Source organism: Biomphalaria glabrata, chromosome 10 (genome assembly GCF_947242115.1).
Source record: "Biomphalaria glabrata chromosome 10, xgBioGlab47.1, whole genome shotgun sequence".
NCBI classification, from domain to species: Eukaryota; Metazoa; Mollusca; class Gastropoda; family Planorbidae; genus Biomphalaria; species Biomphalaria glabrata.
The window spans coordinates 22,560,395-22,574,654 of record NC_074720.1 but is presented as its reverse complement, the minus strand read 5'-3'; the positions used below and the strand labels follow the sequence as shown (position 1 = coordinate 22,574,654).

General features: G+C 34.5%; 2 protein-coding genes across 7 annotated transcripts in view; one reads left to right on the top strand and one right to left on the bottom strand.

Annotated features, from left to right (window-relative positions):
- LOC106054792 (nck-associated protein 1-like) overlaps nt 1–1,949 on the top strand; it is a 51,011-nt gene extending 49,062 nt beyond the window's left edge. For all 4 annotated transcript variants that reach the window (XM_056044811.1, XM_056044810.1, XM_056044812.1 and 1 more), the window contains exon 35: nt 523–1,949. In XM_056044811.1, the coding sequence (XP_055900786.1) occupies nt 523–636 (114 nt within the window). In that variant the 3' untranslated portion in view covers nt 637–1,949. The remainder of the gene's footprint in view (nt 1–522) is intronic.
- On the bottom strand, nt 1,636–13,404 carry LOC106054807 (succinate dehydrogenase assembly factor 2, mitochondrial-like). Of its 3 annotated transcripts, none has more exons than XM_013210842.2 (5): nt 13,251–13,404; nt 11,332–11,466; nt 3,982–4,154; nt 3,715–3,824; nt 1,636–1,978 (listed from the first exon to the last, which is right to left on the bottom strand). In XM_013210842.2, exons 2-5 carry the CDS (start codon nt 11,425–11,427, stop codon nt 1,872–1,874), a joined length of 486 nt encoding a protein of 161 aa, XP_013066296.1. In that variant the 5' UTR covers nt 11,428–11,466; nt 13,251–13,404; the 3' UTR covers nt 1,636–1,871. The 3 variants fall into 3 exon arrangements, with proteins under 3 accessions (XP_013066296.1, XP_013066298.1, XP_013066297.1); XM_013210844.2 differs by having other exon boundaries at nt 13,332–13,357; XM_013210843.2 differs by having other exon boundaries at nt 13,189–13,263.
- Nucleotides 13,405–14,260: the final 856 nt, after the last annotated feature.

The following is a 14,260-nucleotide window of genomic DNA, read 5'->3' as shown; positions in this document are numbered from 1 at the left end:
TTGTCAACTTTTCCCCACTATTTATCTACTCTATCTCATTTCATAAAGGATTATTTTAAAGTGCAAGAAGACTAGTTATAATTTATATATTTTAAAAAAGGGCAGTCAGTGTTGTTCAGTGAATTTTTCATAATGAACAAAAGTAATTTTTAAAAGCTGCATTTTGTGTAAATACTTTTTTTTTAGAGACACTCCAAAAAAGAATAGTAAAAGTGAAGTTGCAATAACAAGTAGTAAGCAATAAGTTAGAAATACTAAAGCATAATCTAATGAATTACATTTAAAAAAAAAATAAATGAAAACACTTAAAAGAACTCTATTCCAAGTACCAATGCAGCATTACATAGGTTGTCTGGAAAAACTGACTTATTATTTTGAAAAACTCTTTAAATCTCTAAAACATGAACATTTAAATTATCACAATACACTTTGTAAGACATTAATAATTATGAAATAAGAAAAAAATATATTGTTTTATACATTTGATAAATGTCAATCAGTTTTTCATTTTTATCTTGCTAGATTGTGAAGGAGTCTACATTTTTGACAATGGACCAACTGGAGTCTTGTTTTCCTTATGTGCTGCTGAGAAATGCTTATCATGGCTTATATAAAGTAACTCCTTCAGAATTGTAACCTGTACAATCTGTGCAAACGCTTTTCATTTCTATTAAGTCTTTCAAACATTTCTCCACTCATTCTTACCATTGGTTTCCCTTGGGGGAAAAAAAACAAGCTTGCAGTTGCTCTAATAGCTTGATCAAACCTGAATTGCCAGTCAGCATGCCTCTCTTGCTCCTGGCTTATCTAGCTAAGTCCCAGCACTCAAACCTTTTCCGCCCACCTCCAATACTGGCCCACATTATGTCAAGTTATGATGATTTTGGGTGGTTATGGTCCAAGCTTCTGAATTTGACCCTTTATATGTTCCACTTGTTATGGGAATGTGTATTGGCTAAAGCCAATGGCGATGCTCTTTTTTACTTGTTCGTCTTATATTTAACTGTTATTATATAACTATTACTTCCTTTTTTTTAAAAATTACATTTAATAAGAATAGTATTAATGAAACTTTATTGTCTATTTAAAACAAAACTTATATTTTAATTTATATATTGCTACTGTCATTATTTAATAGTTCATTTTTATCTATCTAGTAATTCAGTACCCTAATATAACTCACTTCAATTTACTGGAAACATAATTGTTTTTAACATTTTTTGTTGGTCTTTATAGTTAAAATCATTACAATTGGTAAAACAATCTATCAAAGTCATACACTGTAATTCAAAGTTGTTTTTTTCTATTTCTCATAGTGCCTAGATTTTATCTGGTAACATAAATTATAATGTTGTGATGCTTGGTTTGATGGTGTAAATTTGCTTAACTTAAAACTGGTGTTAAATTGCTTGTCATAATGACAAAACTGTACTGTCCTATTCTATTTATAGGATGTTGACATGTTTATTCTCTTAACAGTACATCATATAGTTAGCATTTTAATTTATTTTACACTGAACATTGCATTAAAACAACAAGCTATTTCAATGTAAGGCCTCGAGCTAGAGCTACTTAGTGTATGAACTTATTATATTTACAGTCAAAGGATAAACAAAAATAAAGTAGACAATTCAGGGACAAATAATCATGTTTTATTTCTGATTGACTAACAAAGTTCTAGTGTAATAAGAAATCAAATTGTTCAGTTTCTTAATAAAAGAGTTTAAACTAAATGAAACTATTGTGCACATAAAAACAAAATTTGTTCAACTGAAATCTTAAACTCATGTAGTGTGAATGAAATCAGCTGGTTTCAAATGTCAGAATACTTGCAAATGGCAGGACAAGTTCATTTAAATCCTGTGTCTACTTTATAAATCAGGCTGCTTAATCCTGGATTCTTTTGTGCTATTTTTGGCATGATTTTTTAATAAATCCATGACATCAGATCTGTATTCTTCTGGTATTTCTTTAACACCTGTGAAATAATATTCAAGCAACAAAAAATAGTTAACTTAATGATCCAGTGAGAAATTGTTGGCAGCACCAGATAAATTTGATCATAGTGTTGTGTTCACAACCTACCCCAAGCATTCGTCACTTTTACAAAAAATGTCAGGTGACTATTAGAGCTCTGTCAACTTAAAGTCATCTTACAAATCATGAAATTCAAATCAGAATTCACCTGCATTAAAATCATAAACCACATCTCCAAAAAGCTACTGGAACTTTTAATTATAAATTTACAAAAATCTACATATTGACTAAATAATTACAGCTTCAAAAGTGTTATTTTTTTTTAAATATTTTTATTTTATATTTCCTAGAAAAATAGATATCTAGAAAATTTAGTCTTCAACCCCAAGTAAACATTTATAACAATAATATACTAAAATATGTGGGTACATAAAACCCCCCATTGATCTGAAAGGGAAAAACATCTTTCTGAAAATAATAAAAAACATCAGAGCCAAGGAGAAAACTTAGATGGATCAAAAACAAATCTCTAAATCAATTAAATTGTAAGCCTTAGAAACATCAACTGATAAAATGTAATAAAGGATTCCACAGCCAACACACACACACAGTTCACAACAAGCACAGTAAAACAACATTGAAACCTCCCAGTATTCTCAAACAATGGTCAATGGAGAAAGTGTTTGGGGACTAGAACATGGCTTTCATCACAAACACAAATCCAAAAAAGATGAAACCACAAAATGGTGAAAAATAAAGGCAGAGGCAAGCAGTCTGTAGCATCTTTCATCACTCCATTTGGGAGTCATCTCAATGGTCCCAGGTTCGAAACCTGCCCACCACCATCCCCTGCAGTCTTGAAGGAGGTTTGGGCTAGGATGTAATAATCTTCAATTCTGAAGGAGCATCTAAAACATGTAAAACAAGTTCCATGGTATTGCCAATGTAGTGTGTAGCCATTAAACATAGATAAATGTAAGATTTTTTAACAATCCACATTACAATAATAAAGAAGGAAACTCAAAATTGTTAACATATAAAGATCTACAATTCTTGTTTGAAAAATCTCCTGGTAATAAAGGAAACTGCTGTACAGAGAGTTGGTTATGTTGGGCTGGAGTGGTAGTAGAGTCTGCCTAAGGTGGATTAGGAAGGCTCATTCAAAGAGGAAATGGTTTACGGTTTCATAAGGGTGGGCACAGTGTCTACAAAGGGGTAGGTGTGTGGGATTTATTTTATTAAAATGTTAACAAATCTACAAAAGCTAAGTTTTATTCTATCTGTCTGATGTCATCACAGCTTTAAATACATATGCACTACATCAGGAGTAAAACTTGTAAATCACACCACCAAGTGTCTTGTACAGAGATCATGAATGTCTTAAACAGTCTGCAGTGAGACATTGCCGAGATAAACTCAACATTTTGGTCTTTACCATGCAATCTCTTCCCTCTTCTAAATAACTTACAACAATAAGAATAAAGAAATTTATATTATTCTTTCTGTACAAGGTTTTTATTTGTCAATAACTCATCTTTTTCTTAAATCTAGATTTTATTCTTGAATTCTGTATGAATAAAAATAATTATGATTTGATTGTGTTTCAATTCATTTTGTTTATTGATTATTCAATAAAAGATTTGAGTTTAGCTTTTAGTCAGGACATTAAGTAAAACTGGAAAATTGACATTTCACATTAAAAAAATCTACTTGTGCAAGGCACAATAAGACACTCACCTGTAACCCAATAATAGATGTCCCAATCATTTGAAGGTTGGTTGATAAGTTTATCATAAGAAGACAGTTGATCTTCAGTTAATGTATTTAAATGCTGTTTAGCAAAAGTGCTGAAAAATTTTTTTTTAAAGCTAATTAATTTGCTAAATTTTAGTTTTAGACAACTAAAGCACTGAGTAACATTAATGGAATAAAAGTCAGTACTATACTCAATTTTTGAAAGTTTCTGACAACATAACCAGAAGTTAGGAACTCTATTTAACAAACCTTAATAACAATCCATTTTCCAACATTCCCCTCTTTCTACTCTGATAGAGAAGTCTTGCACGTTTGAGTTCTAATGTCTCCCCATATCTTTGTTGATAGGGAGGGATTGGAGGGCTCAAATCTTCAGGAGTGTAGAACTTAGAACTGTCTGATGGATCACTCAAACATCTTCTCTAGAACAAGATTGAAACACAAAAATAATATGAATGAATTGAACTAGCAGACATCTATATATACACTAGTTCATTAATACACTAGAAGTTTCTACTGAAGTTTATATTATGAACTTCTAAAATAATATTATGCCTTATGATTAAAATCCCCTGCAGACCAGATGGCAATCGTGCAGAGAAGCGAAAGATAGTTGCATGCACTATTCCTCCATTAAACAAATTAGTATATGGGTCGTATAAACCTATTTCAAATCATTAAGATAAATGTAAACATAAAAGATTTAAACATGGTACAATGCATATTTCAGCTTAGTGGTAACATTTTATTTCTTTGCTACTGATTTAGATATTTCAAAACTCTATTTTGAATCCTATTCACACCAAACATAATCAAAGATATTGGTTACATTACATTACATTTATTCCCCAGTTGTATTTCTCTATCTTAACACACACTTTAGAAATGTTCATCAGTGAAATTGTATGCCAATGATTTCTATTTCAAATTTACTTTATTGATACACTTTGTTTTACAATCACTTTGAGCATGTGTACTTTGTTGTGCTTATGGAAACTTTTATTGATGTTTAAAAGTTTTACTTTGTTGTTTATGTTCTTATGTGTGACTGTTTTAGTAGATCCCTTAAAACAGTCAAGAGGGAGCGGGACGATGTCACAGGTATAAGGCTGAATATTTATTTAATTTGCTTAAGCATGATAGTACGGTCTATCACTGATCGAGCTATCATTTTTACAGGCAATTGGGCACATGAATATCAGTGGGACATGTAGCAAAGCTTAAGGTTTATTAGGGAAAATATTGTGAGAGCAGTCTGGGTGATAACATGATAATTAAAGAATGAATTAGACATAACTTTAGGGACTACAAAGACAGAAACAGTTAGAGCTAAAAGGGAGACATAAACACAGCTTGATGTTGGACCACACCAATGTTAGAAGAAGTCAAGTACCAGTTGTTTTTGTGAGTGACTAGAGACAGCTTTATAAGTAATAATAATAATAATAATTTTATTTATAAAGCGCTGTTAACAAACAAAATGTAGGCTCAAGGCGCTGTAATAACATTACAAACACGACTATACATATAAAACAACTAATCTAAAAAAGTTTTAAACAAGTAGGTCTTAATGTTCTTCTTAAAAGTGGTATAGCTTGTTGTCTGTCTGAGATCAATGGGGAGTGAGTTCCAAACCTTTGGTCCGTGCACTGAAAAAGCCCGCAGACCGTAGCTTTTGAGGGAGAAACGTGGCACCACTAAAAGCGTTCATTGAGCGCAGGGCTCTCTGGGGGACATATGGAGTAATCAGTTCTCTAAGGTACAGGGGCATCTCATTGTTATATATACACTGATGACAAAGTGTGGCGACCTTGTAATCGATTCTCGCTTTCACGGGAAGCCAATGGAGCATGCGCAATAATAAATAATATTGTCTTACCCTGTGTTCTTAAAAATGTGCACATTTTTAAGAACACAGGGTAATACAATATTATTTATTATTCATCTATTTATTTTAAGACATGTTAGCATGTAGCACATAGCTTAAATAGACAAATAGTGCTATATTTAATTATAATTTAAGTGGCGGTCAGAGATGGTAGATAGGTACTGTGTAACCATTGCCTGCTACACAAGTAAATATCACACCAGTACTGCGCAGACAATGAAGTTGAGCTCAGGATCCGTGAAGAGACAAGAGAGAGAGACAAAAGTGAGAAAGATTCCACCATGATCTGTTATACGTATCCAAGTATCAATGTATTACTAAATTATTTTTCAGAAATCGCACGAGTTAAATAGAAAATTTTATAATATTATTATAGCTAATTATACTGTCATATTAAACGTAACTAGAGATATTAATTAAATATTTATTTTCAAATACAAATTTGTGTCTGAAGTTCATAATTTATATAATTATTGATTGTTATATTCTTTAACTCATCATCATCTTTGATATAAGCTTTATACATTACTATTAGTTAAATTGCATCAGTAAGAATCAACCTAGATGTATACCCATCAAGAGCTGTTATCAAGTTCTTGATAAAGTACACCATACTTGCAAACAGGCATTGTTTACAATACCAAATTGTTTATAAACTCTAATTAACTTGACTTTTTCCAGCGAAAGTCCCTAATACTAAACCCTAAATTTGAAAACTGTGCTCAAAAGCAACTTCTATAAACCACTATGGGCTATGAGGCACAGTGGCTGTGTGGTTAAGCACTTGGCTTCTGAACCTGGGATCCTGGGTTTCAATTTTGTGAAGACTGGGATTTGAACTTTTTTGGGGGAGCCCCTGAGACCACCCAACTCTAATGGGTACCTAATTTTATTTGGGGAAGGTAAAGGCAGTTGGTCTTTGTGCAGGCCACATGACATCCTGCTCATTAATCATTGACCAAAGAAACAGATGACCTTAACATCATTTGCCCTATAGACCACATAGTCTGAACTTTACTTTGCTATTATTTTCTCACCTAGACAGTCATAAACAATCTTTTCAACTTTTGCCTAAGTGACACTGTCTCTTCCTGGTCATTTGGAAATAATATATGGGCATAATGCAGGTTGCAATTAATTGGTTCAACCTCCAGCACCAATGGGTCCTGTAGCCAAGTAGACAAAGATGTTTCTGTTGGTGATTGTTACAAATGAAATGAGGTTGCTTGTAAGAGTACCCCATATTACATATTAATGGGGATTGATTCTAAAAGAGTACCCCACTCAATATAACAAAATTTTGATCAAATAATTTACCTATTAGCGGGTATAGCTAAAATACTGTTATAAACCTGGTGGTGGCACAGATGGGGGTAGTGGTGTGAGTGTAGTAAGCCGACGCAAATCGCCCCAGGCCAGCGCTAGATGAGCGGTCAACCGAGACGAGTTATGACGGTCAGCCGAGTCGAGTGTCAACAGGACAGTTTGGGAAGGATCGCCGTCGTGAACAGAGCTCAGGAGCGTCACGAGGGATGTAGTCATGTGACGAAGCTAGAAACGTCGAGCAATGTTCCGTCCGGTTCTAGAAGGCCAGTAGGGACCCTATATAAAGAGCGGAGGTGTCACAGTCAAGTCGGTTCACGAGAGAAGGTTCAGAAAGGAAGTTCACGGCAGGGGTTCAGAACACGGTCGACTACAGCACAGTTCAACGGTGTGGTTCTGTACGGAGCATTACGACGGTTCAGTGCGGAGTACTGTAAAGTACAGTTGAGACGACGGGCGTCTTGATCTCGGTCTGTGATTGAGACCGCCACAATGAGCCCAGTGTGTGAAGTCAGTCCTGAACTGTTGAACCCAGTGCAAGCCCGGAACGAGACGGAGAGGCCAGTGCAAGAGTTGATACGGCGGTATGGTGTTATCGGAGAGATATTTGTACAGTGTACGTGTTGCCAATTGTACAGTATTGGCTGTTATTTATTCAACTATTAAAGTGTTACATTACTCTGTAGCCCTGAGTTGTCAAGTTCTTTACGTTGGTGGTGTATGGTGCAGTTTGCAGAGAGCCTGCATAGTGAGATTGGTAACAATATTCAATTAGAATTATAGCTAGATTCAGGTATTTAGATCAACAGATCAGTGTTAAAAATGTGCTGGCACTTTCGTCCAGAGGTGTACTGGTCCCTTCTTGTACTGCCTAGGTTATTAGGTATAACATCCAGGTATAAATTTCAACTAATGTATGCAAGAAAAGACTTTACATGAGTAAAATAAATGTGTAAATAGTGGCCATCAATTCACAGGCCGACACAACAAAAGTAAACAAAAGATACTCAAAAATAGTATGGCACACAGCCCTAGTCATATGTTACATTATCGTCACATTCTGGTTATCAAAAATAAAGGTCACAGGCCTCAGGTCAACACATGACCACTTTTGACCATTCTGGGGTTACAAGCTTCAGGCTGACACTAGCCACATTTAGCAACAAAAAAAAACAACAAAAGGGTCATGATGAACTATAGGGTTCAGGGAAACCTAAGAGCATACAAGCTTCATAGAATCCCACCTATAGACATCTGTTTGGTAAAGCCCACCTGATGATTCAATACAGGTTGAATCCCTCAGAGACAAGGCTATAAAAATATGTAGAGTCCATCTGATGATTCAATATAGGTTGAATCCCTCAGAAAAAGTTCACGTTTGGGACTACCCCAGGATGCAGAACATTAGGGTAAAAATATACTGCCAGGAAATCATTTGAGGCTATATCTACTAATAATTATACATTACACAAAATACAATGATACTAAAAATATACTTAGCCCAAAGATCTCAAGAGCAGGGCACAGTTCTCCAAGTACCCCATGACACACGACCACTAACAGAAAAAAATACTATATAATGTTTGTTTTACATGTTTCGGATGTTCCTTCAGAGTTGAAGATAATTACTTCCTAGTCCAAACCTCCCGCAGGACGACGGGGGATGGGAGCGGGCAGGGTTTGAACCCTGGACCATCGACAAATCTGAACGACAGTCCAGCGCGCAAACCGCACGACCGGCAGCCATCCACAACACAGGTCAAGTGGTCAAGCTGGTAACTCAGGAGCAAGTGGCAACTAAGCACAGTTTGCAAGGGCTTTTTTTTATAAACTACATAAGGGGAATCACTCCTAACTATACAAGTAATCACAAAATAGTTAGTTCCCCATTATGTCACAGTGATCTTCTATTAAATCTTTAACTATTGTTTTGGTTATAGATGGATTACTTGAACTGCATACCTTCTTCTCTAGGACACTTTCATTTAGTGAAAAGCATCAATCTGAAAAGGAAGCCACTGCAATAGTTGAAATTATATATTCCCTTTTGGAAATTGTTTGTGTGGTAATCATTTTACCCTTACCAGTGACCTATCTCATTTATATTTAAGGACTTAGAAAAATTCAAAATGACACAATACAAAGATGGCATCAAATTTGATACTTCGTACAGACCTGGTAATGCCAAAACAGCAGTAGACACTTTGTTTAGTAGACAAACATGACAAAGCAGAGTAGCCTTAAAACTTATCATAAATATCTCTGTCATCCAGGTGTTACTAGACTTCTACACTATATGTCCTCTAAGAACTTACCTTTCTCAGTAGACATTGTTAAGCAGACCATTAAACAATAACATACTTGCAAATGGATCACATCACCATTTTATAAAAAAAATCTACAGGTTATCTTTAAGAAGCCACACAGCCGTTTGAAAGAATAAGTATTGACTTGAAAGTTCCAATGCCATCAAGTACTTGAAACATGCTTATTGACAATGATAGATTTGCTTTTTCCTACCCTGATATGAGCTCAAAAACAGTGACAAAGTGCTTCAATGAATTATTTTTCCTCTTTGGAACAATTAGTTACATCCCCTCTAATCCAGGCAAAACAGGACAACTCCATTATATATAACCAGAGAAGAAATGGACAGGTAGAAAGGCTGAATAAGACATTGTGGCAGGCTCTATATTAGCACTGGACACAGGGATGCTGGAACTATTACAGTGGGAATGCCTCAGGCATTTTATTCAATTCAATCATTGCTGTGTACATCTACTAATGAAACTCCACATGAACAGATCTTCAGATTAATAGAAAATTGCCAAAAGGAACATCTTTGCCTAGTTGGATAAAGAACACAGGGAAAGTATTCCTAAAACCACATATAAAATCTTCAAAATTTGACCTATTGGTGCAGGAGGTTGAACTAATTAATTGCAACCTGCATTATGCCCATATACAATTTCCAAATGACAGGGAATAGACAGTGTCACTTAGGCACCTGGCGCCAAAGGAAAGCTCCATGAATGACTATCTCAAATCAGAGAGCTGCAATCTGCCTGAAGCTATCGGTGACTCCTATTGAGGAGTCACTATTTGCCAAAAGTGATCTATGACTCACAAATTCTTGCCTAATGAGGTAGAACCAGCCATAGCTATCAGTGATTCACAGGGGTGACACCAAATGCCAGAAGCCAATGCTGACTCAGAGCCCCCCACAGGACAATTACAACTTAGGAGGTGAACAGTCTATGCCTAAGGTATATCTGAATCCCTCCTTTCCTATGCATGGGTATAAGCTAAGACCCAGAAAAAAATAAAGGAGGGGTGAATGGAGTAATCATACTAGTATTTGTAATCGTTTTTGTTTTCATTTTGTAGTCGGATGGTTGTGACCCATCTAGTACTGTGCTAGTGTGTTACATATCCCTCATGTTTTATTGGAATAAAGCCTTTATTGTAAGGTTAAGAGTTGATTCAGTGTATTTTTTTTTTAGATGTGAATAATTTACTGTCTAATTTAATAAATTAAAAAAGTAAAAACGTTTCTAGGCATTATATAAATAAAAAATTCAAAAAAATACTTTAAAAAAAAAAAAAAAGCTTATATTAAGTGTATCAATTAGTTTGGATCAGTCATGTAATTAAATTTGTATTAGATCTAGACTAACAATAATAAATCTGTGCGATTAGAAATATTTTAATTTATTTTACCAATTGTTTTTGCTTAGCATGATTTCATGCTTTTAGCGTTCTCAATATGCTATGATCCTATCACTTGTCTGGACCAGTTGGAAAGGGGTGTGAGAGAAAGAATGGGGTATCTGAGTGATTGTTTTTTTAAATGTATTTATAAAAAAAAATATGAACAACTTGAATTCAAACCTGTGGGTTAAAGCCTTCTCAAGCCAATATGGTAACCACTCTGTTAGCGAAGAGCGTTGGAACATGGAAGATTGTATTGTAACCTATTGTTTTTATTTCATGTTTGTGTTCACAAAGCCTTGGACAACGACCTATAAAGGGATTAAATACCACCACTTCAGTCAAGTACAATTTCTTTCCCTTGTTCAAAATACCAAACAAAAGAATTAATTACCAATAGTTAATTAACTAATTGGTTAATTTTTTTTATTCATTCTTGTGTTGTCAGGTCAAAGAAATATTTGCAAAAATTTCAGCTCGATCATACATTGGGTTTGGGAGAAATAACAACTTTTTACCAGACTGTGGACAGACAGAAAGACAGAGTTGATATAAGATTTGTAAAAAGTGTATAATGTTTACTAATACAACTTTTTAATGCAGAATTTAAATATGTCAAGGCTCAAATTTGAAAAATCAAAGGAGTTTATCATCAAGCAAATAACTAAGTCCCTTACCAGCATGTGTATTGGTTCTTTAGTAAGTGCCCCTTGAAGTGGAAATATGTGCCCTCTTAAAATCCTACATGATTGAAGTAACTTTTGAGTAGACATAATCTAGACTAATAGATTCTATAGACTTGACTATACAATCTAGAAAAGAGTAGAAATAGAATCTTTTGATCATCTTATCTAATAATCTTAGAATCTAGAATGGAGATCAAGTAACATGAGTAGAGTATACTCAGATTCAAGATTGATACTGACAGTTTGTATCATCTATGATGATTGTCAATCATGTGTAATATCATAAATGTCTCAATTGATGATAATGATATATATATATCATAGATCGAAATATAAAGTGTTTAGAATCTAGATACCCGCAGAATATTGATTAGAGTATCTCATTAAAAAAAAAAGTACCAATACATTTTTAACATTTAGATCTAGATCCTGTTGGCTATCCAATAGGATGTGAAAAGCTGACAAGTGTCAGTAGTTTTAAATAACTAGGAGCTATCGTCTCAAATGAGGGAACCAAACCCCAACAACTGGCCAGAATTGCACAATCCACAGCAGCACTTTCAAAACTTAAAATAATACGGAAAGACAAAGGCATAGCCCTCAACACCAAAGTCAGACTGATATGCTCCCTGATCATAGCCAACATTCTTATATGCTAGCAAGTCTTGGATGCTGACTGCAGAGCTAGATAGGAGGATCCTAGCAATGGAATTGAGGTGTGACAGAAGGATCCTAGGTATCACTTTTAAACACCGCTTCACAAACAAAAGAGATTAGAGTCAATCATTAGGACAGGGTTACTACACTGATTGGACTCCACGATGACCTACTAACTATTGTAAAATAAAATGGAAACTAAAATTCTATGGCCATATTACAGGACCTTCAAGGCTTGCAAAGATCTTCCTTCAGGGAACAGAACCATGAAAAAGAAGAAGAGGCAGACAGAGAAAGCGATGGGAAGACAACATAAAAGAACAGGCAAGCCATTGTAAGAGGTTCTAATCCAAGGCAAAAGACAGAGATGGAGAAGAACAGTTGATGAATCTTGTGTGGTGCCCCAACGGTCCTACAGACTAAGGCAAGGTGAAGATATAGATCTATAAGACTATATTACATTAAATTAAAAATTATGATTAAATAAATGAATCTACCGGTATTAGATTTTAGATATACATACAAGTAACATAGATCTAGAATAATCTAGTTTATTAGATCTATGACTATAGCATATGATAATATACTAGAACTGAACATATTGAATATATAGCATAATTGGCATAATCATATCATAATGACAATGAATGAATGATAAGATGATGATATGCAGATTATGCCAAGGCCCACTTTTATTAATTACTGTTATTACGTATATATAATATATAAATATAATAATAATATTAATTACTAATATTATTAATACTAGATCTAGTAATAGACGATAGTTTACAGTTACACTATGACTGATGACTCTATCAGTCTATGATCACTCTTTGTCACTAGTGACTATTAGTATTATTATATTATTATAAATTTATTACTACACATTGTGACTAGTGTGACTGTAACACAGTACAGGTGAGTACACTTACTCAAGTTACTGACTTAGTCACTGTCACTACTCTAGACACTCTAGTACTAACTCAGTAGTAGACTCTACTAAAATAACTAGATCTAGATATAGAATATAGAGATCTATTGTATTAATTTTAATCTATAATAAATTTAAAATTACTTAGAATAAATAGATAAATTATATAGCAGATCTACTAATACTAATTGTATAATTATAGATCTAATAATTATTAATTTATTATTATTTTATAATATAAAATAAATATTATAAACCTATGTGCTGATGTGTCAATGTACTATCATGGTCTAGACTCCTATATGACTTAGTTACTCACCGTCACTCTTTAGTCTAGATTCTATGTTATGTTTAGTGTAGATCTAGATCTAGTATATAATAATAAAAAAAAACCACCTAATTTGACATTGGATTGACGTCCCTTTATGGCCTTAAACTATGGCCTTAGAAACAAAATCTCCAAACATTAGAGATTTGACCTTATCCATGTCATAACCATAGACACATATATATATATACATATATATAGATCTAGATCCATGGGCGTAGCCAGGATTTTTTTTCGGGAGGGGGGGGTTGGGGGGGATTTTTTTCTCCCCCCCCCCCGCCCCCGCGAAATTTTTTTAAAATATGTATGTGTGTGTGTGTACATAATCTTTATTGCATTCTGACCCTTCATTCTTTCGGAAGACGTTTATTGTGCCCTAGAATAGGTTCTTCCTGTAGTTAGTGGAAAAATTGTAGATTCCCCGCCAATACTAGCAAGGGGGTCTGGGGGAGCGCTAGGAGTTCCCCAGCGCGGGGCCAAGCACTATTTCTGATATTGAAAGCCAACAAAATGCATATTCTGAGGTATCTACAGTGTATTTTCCAGCTATTAAAAAGTTTTATTTCAAAAACCTAATGTGCTATTCTTACTGACTTAGACCCTACCGCGCCGTTCGGAGCATTTGACGTCAAGCTGTTTCCATAAAAATCTGTCACTGGTAATGTCTGAAGCCTCTTCCCACCTGCCACGAGGACCTCAATGAATGAGTGGCGTCAAGTTGTACTAGGATATCATTGCAACTCTTCTTATGCGTAATTCATTTTGTCGGAGAACATGTCCCGCAAACCTTATGCGTTGCTCTCTCACAATCTTACTAAAGGGTCGACTCCCAGTTCGGCATAGGATTTCCTTGATTTAAACCCGATCTCTATAACTGACTCCTAAAATCTGTCTTAGCCACATTTAGTGTTTTTCAATTTCGGCAGATGACTATTCACTGCAGTTTATTAAGGGAGCCCTGCCACTGGTAAAAATGTGTAATTAATGTGGAATTAAGTGAC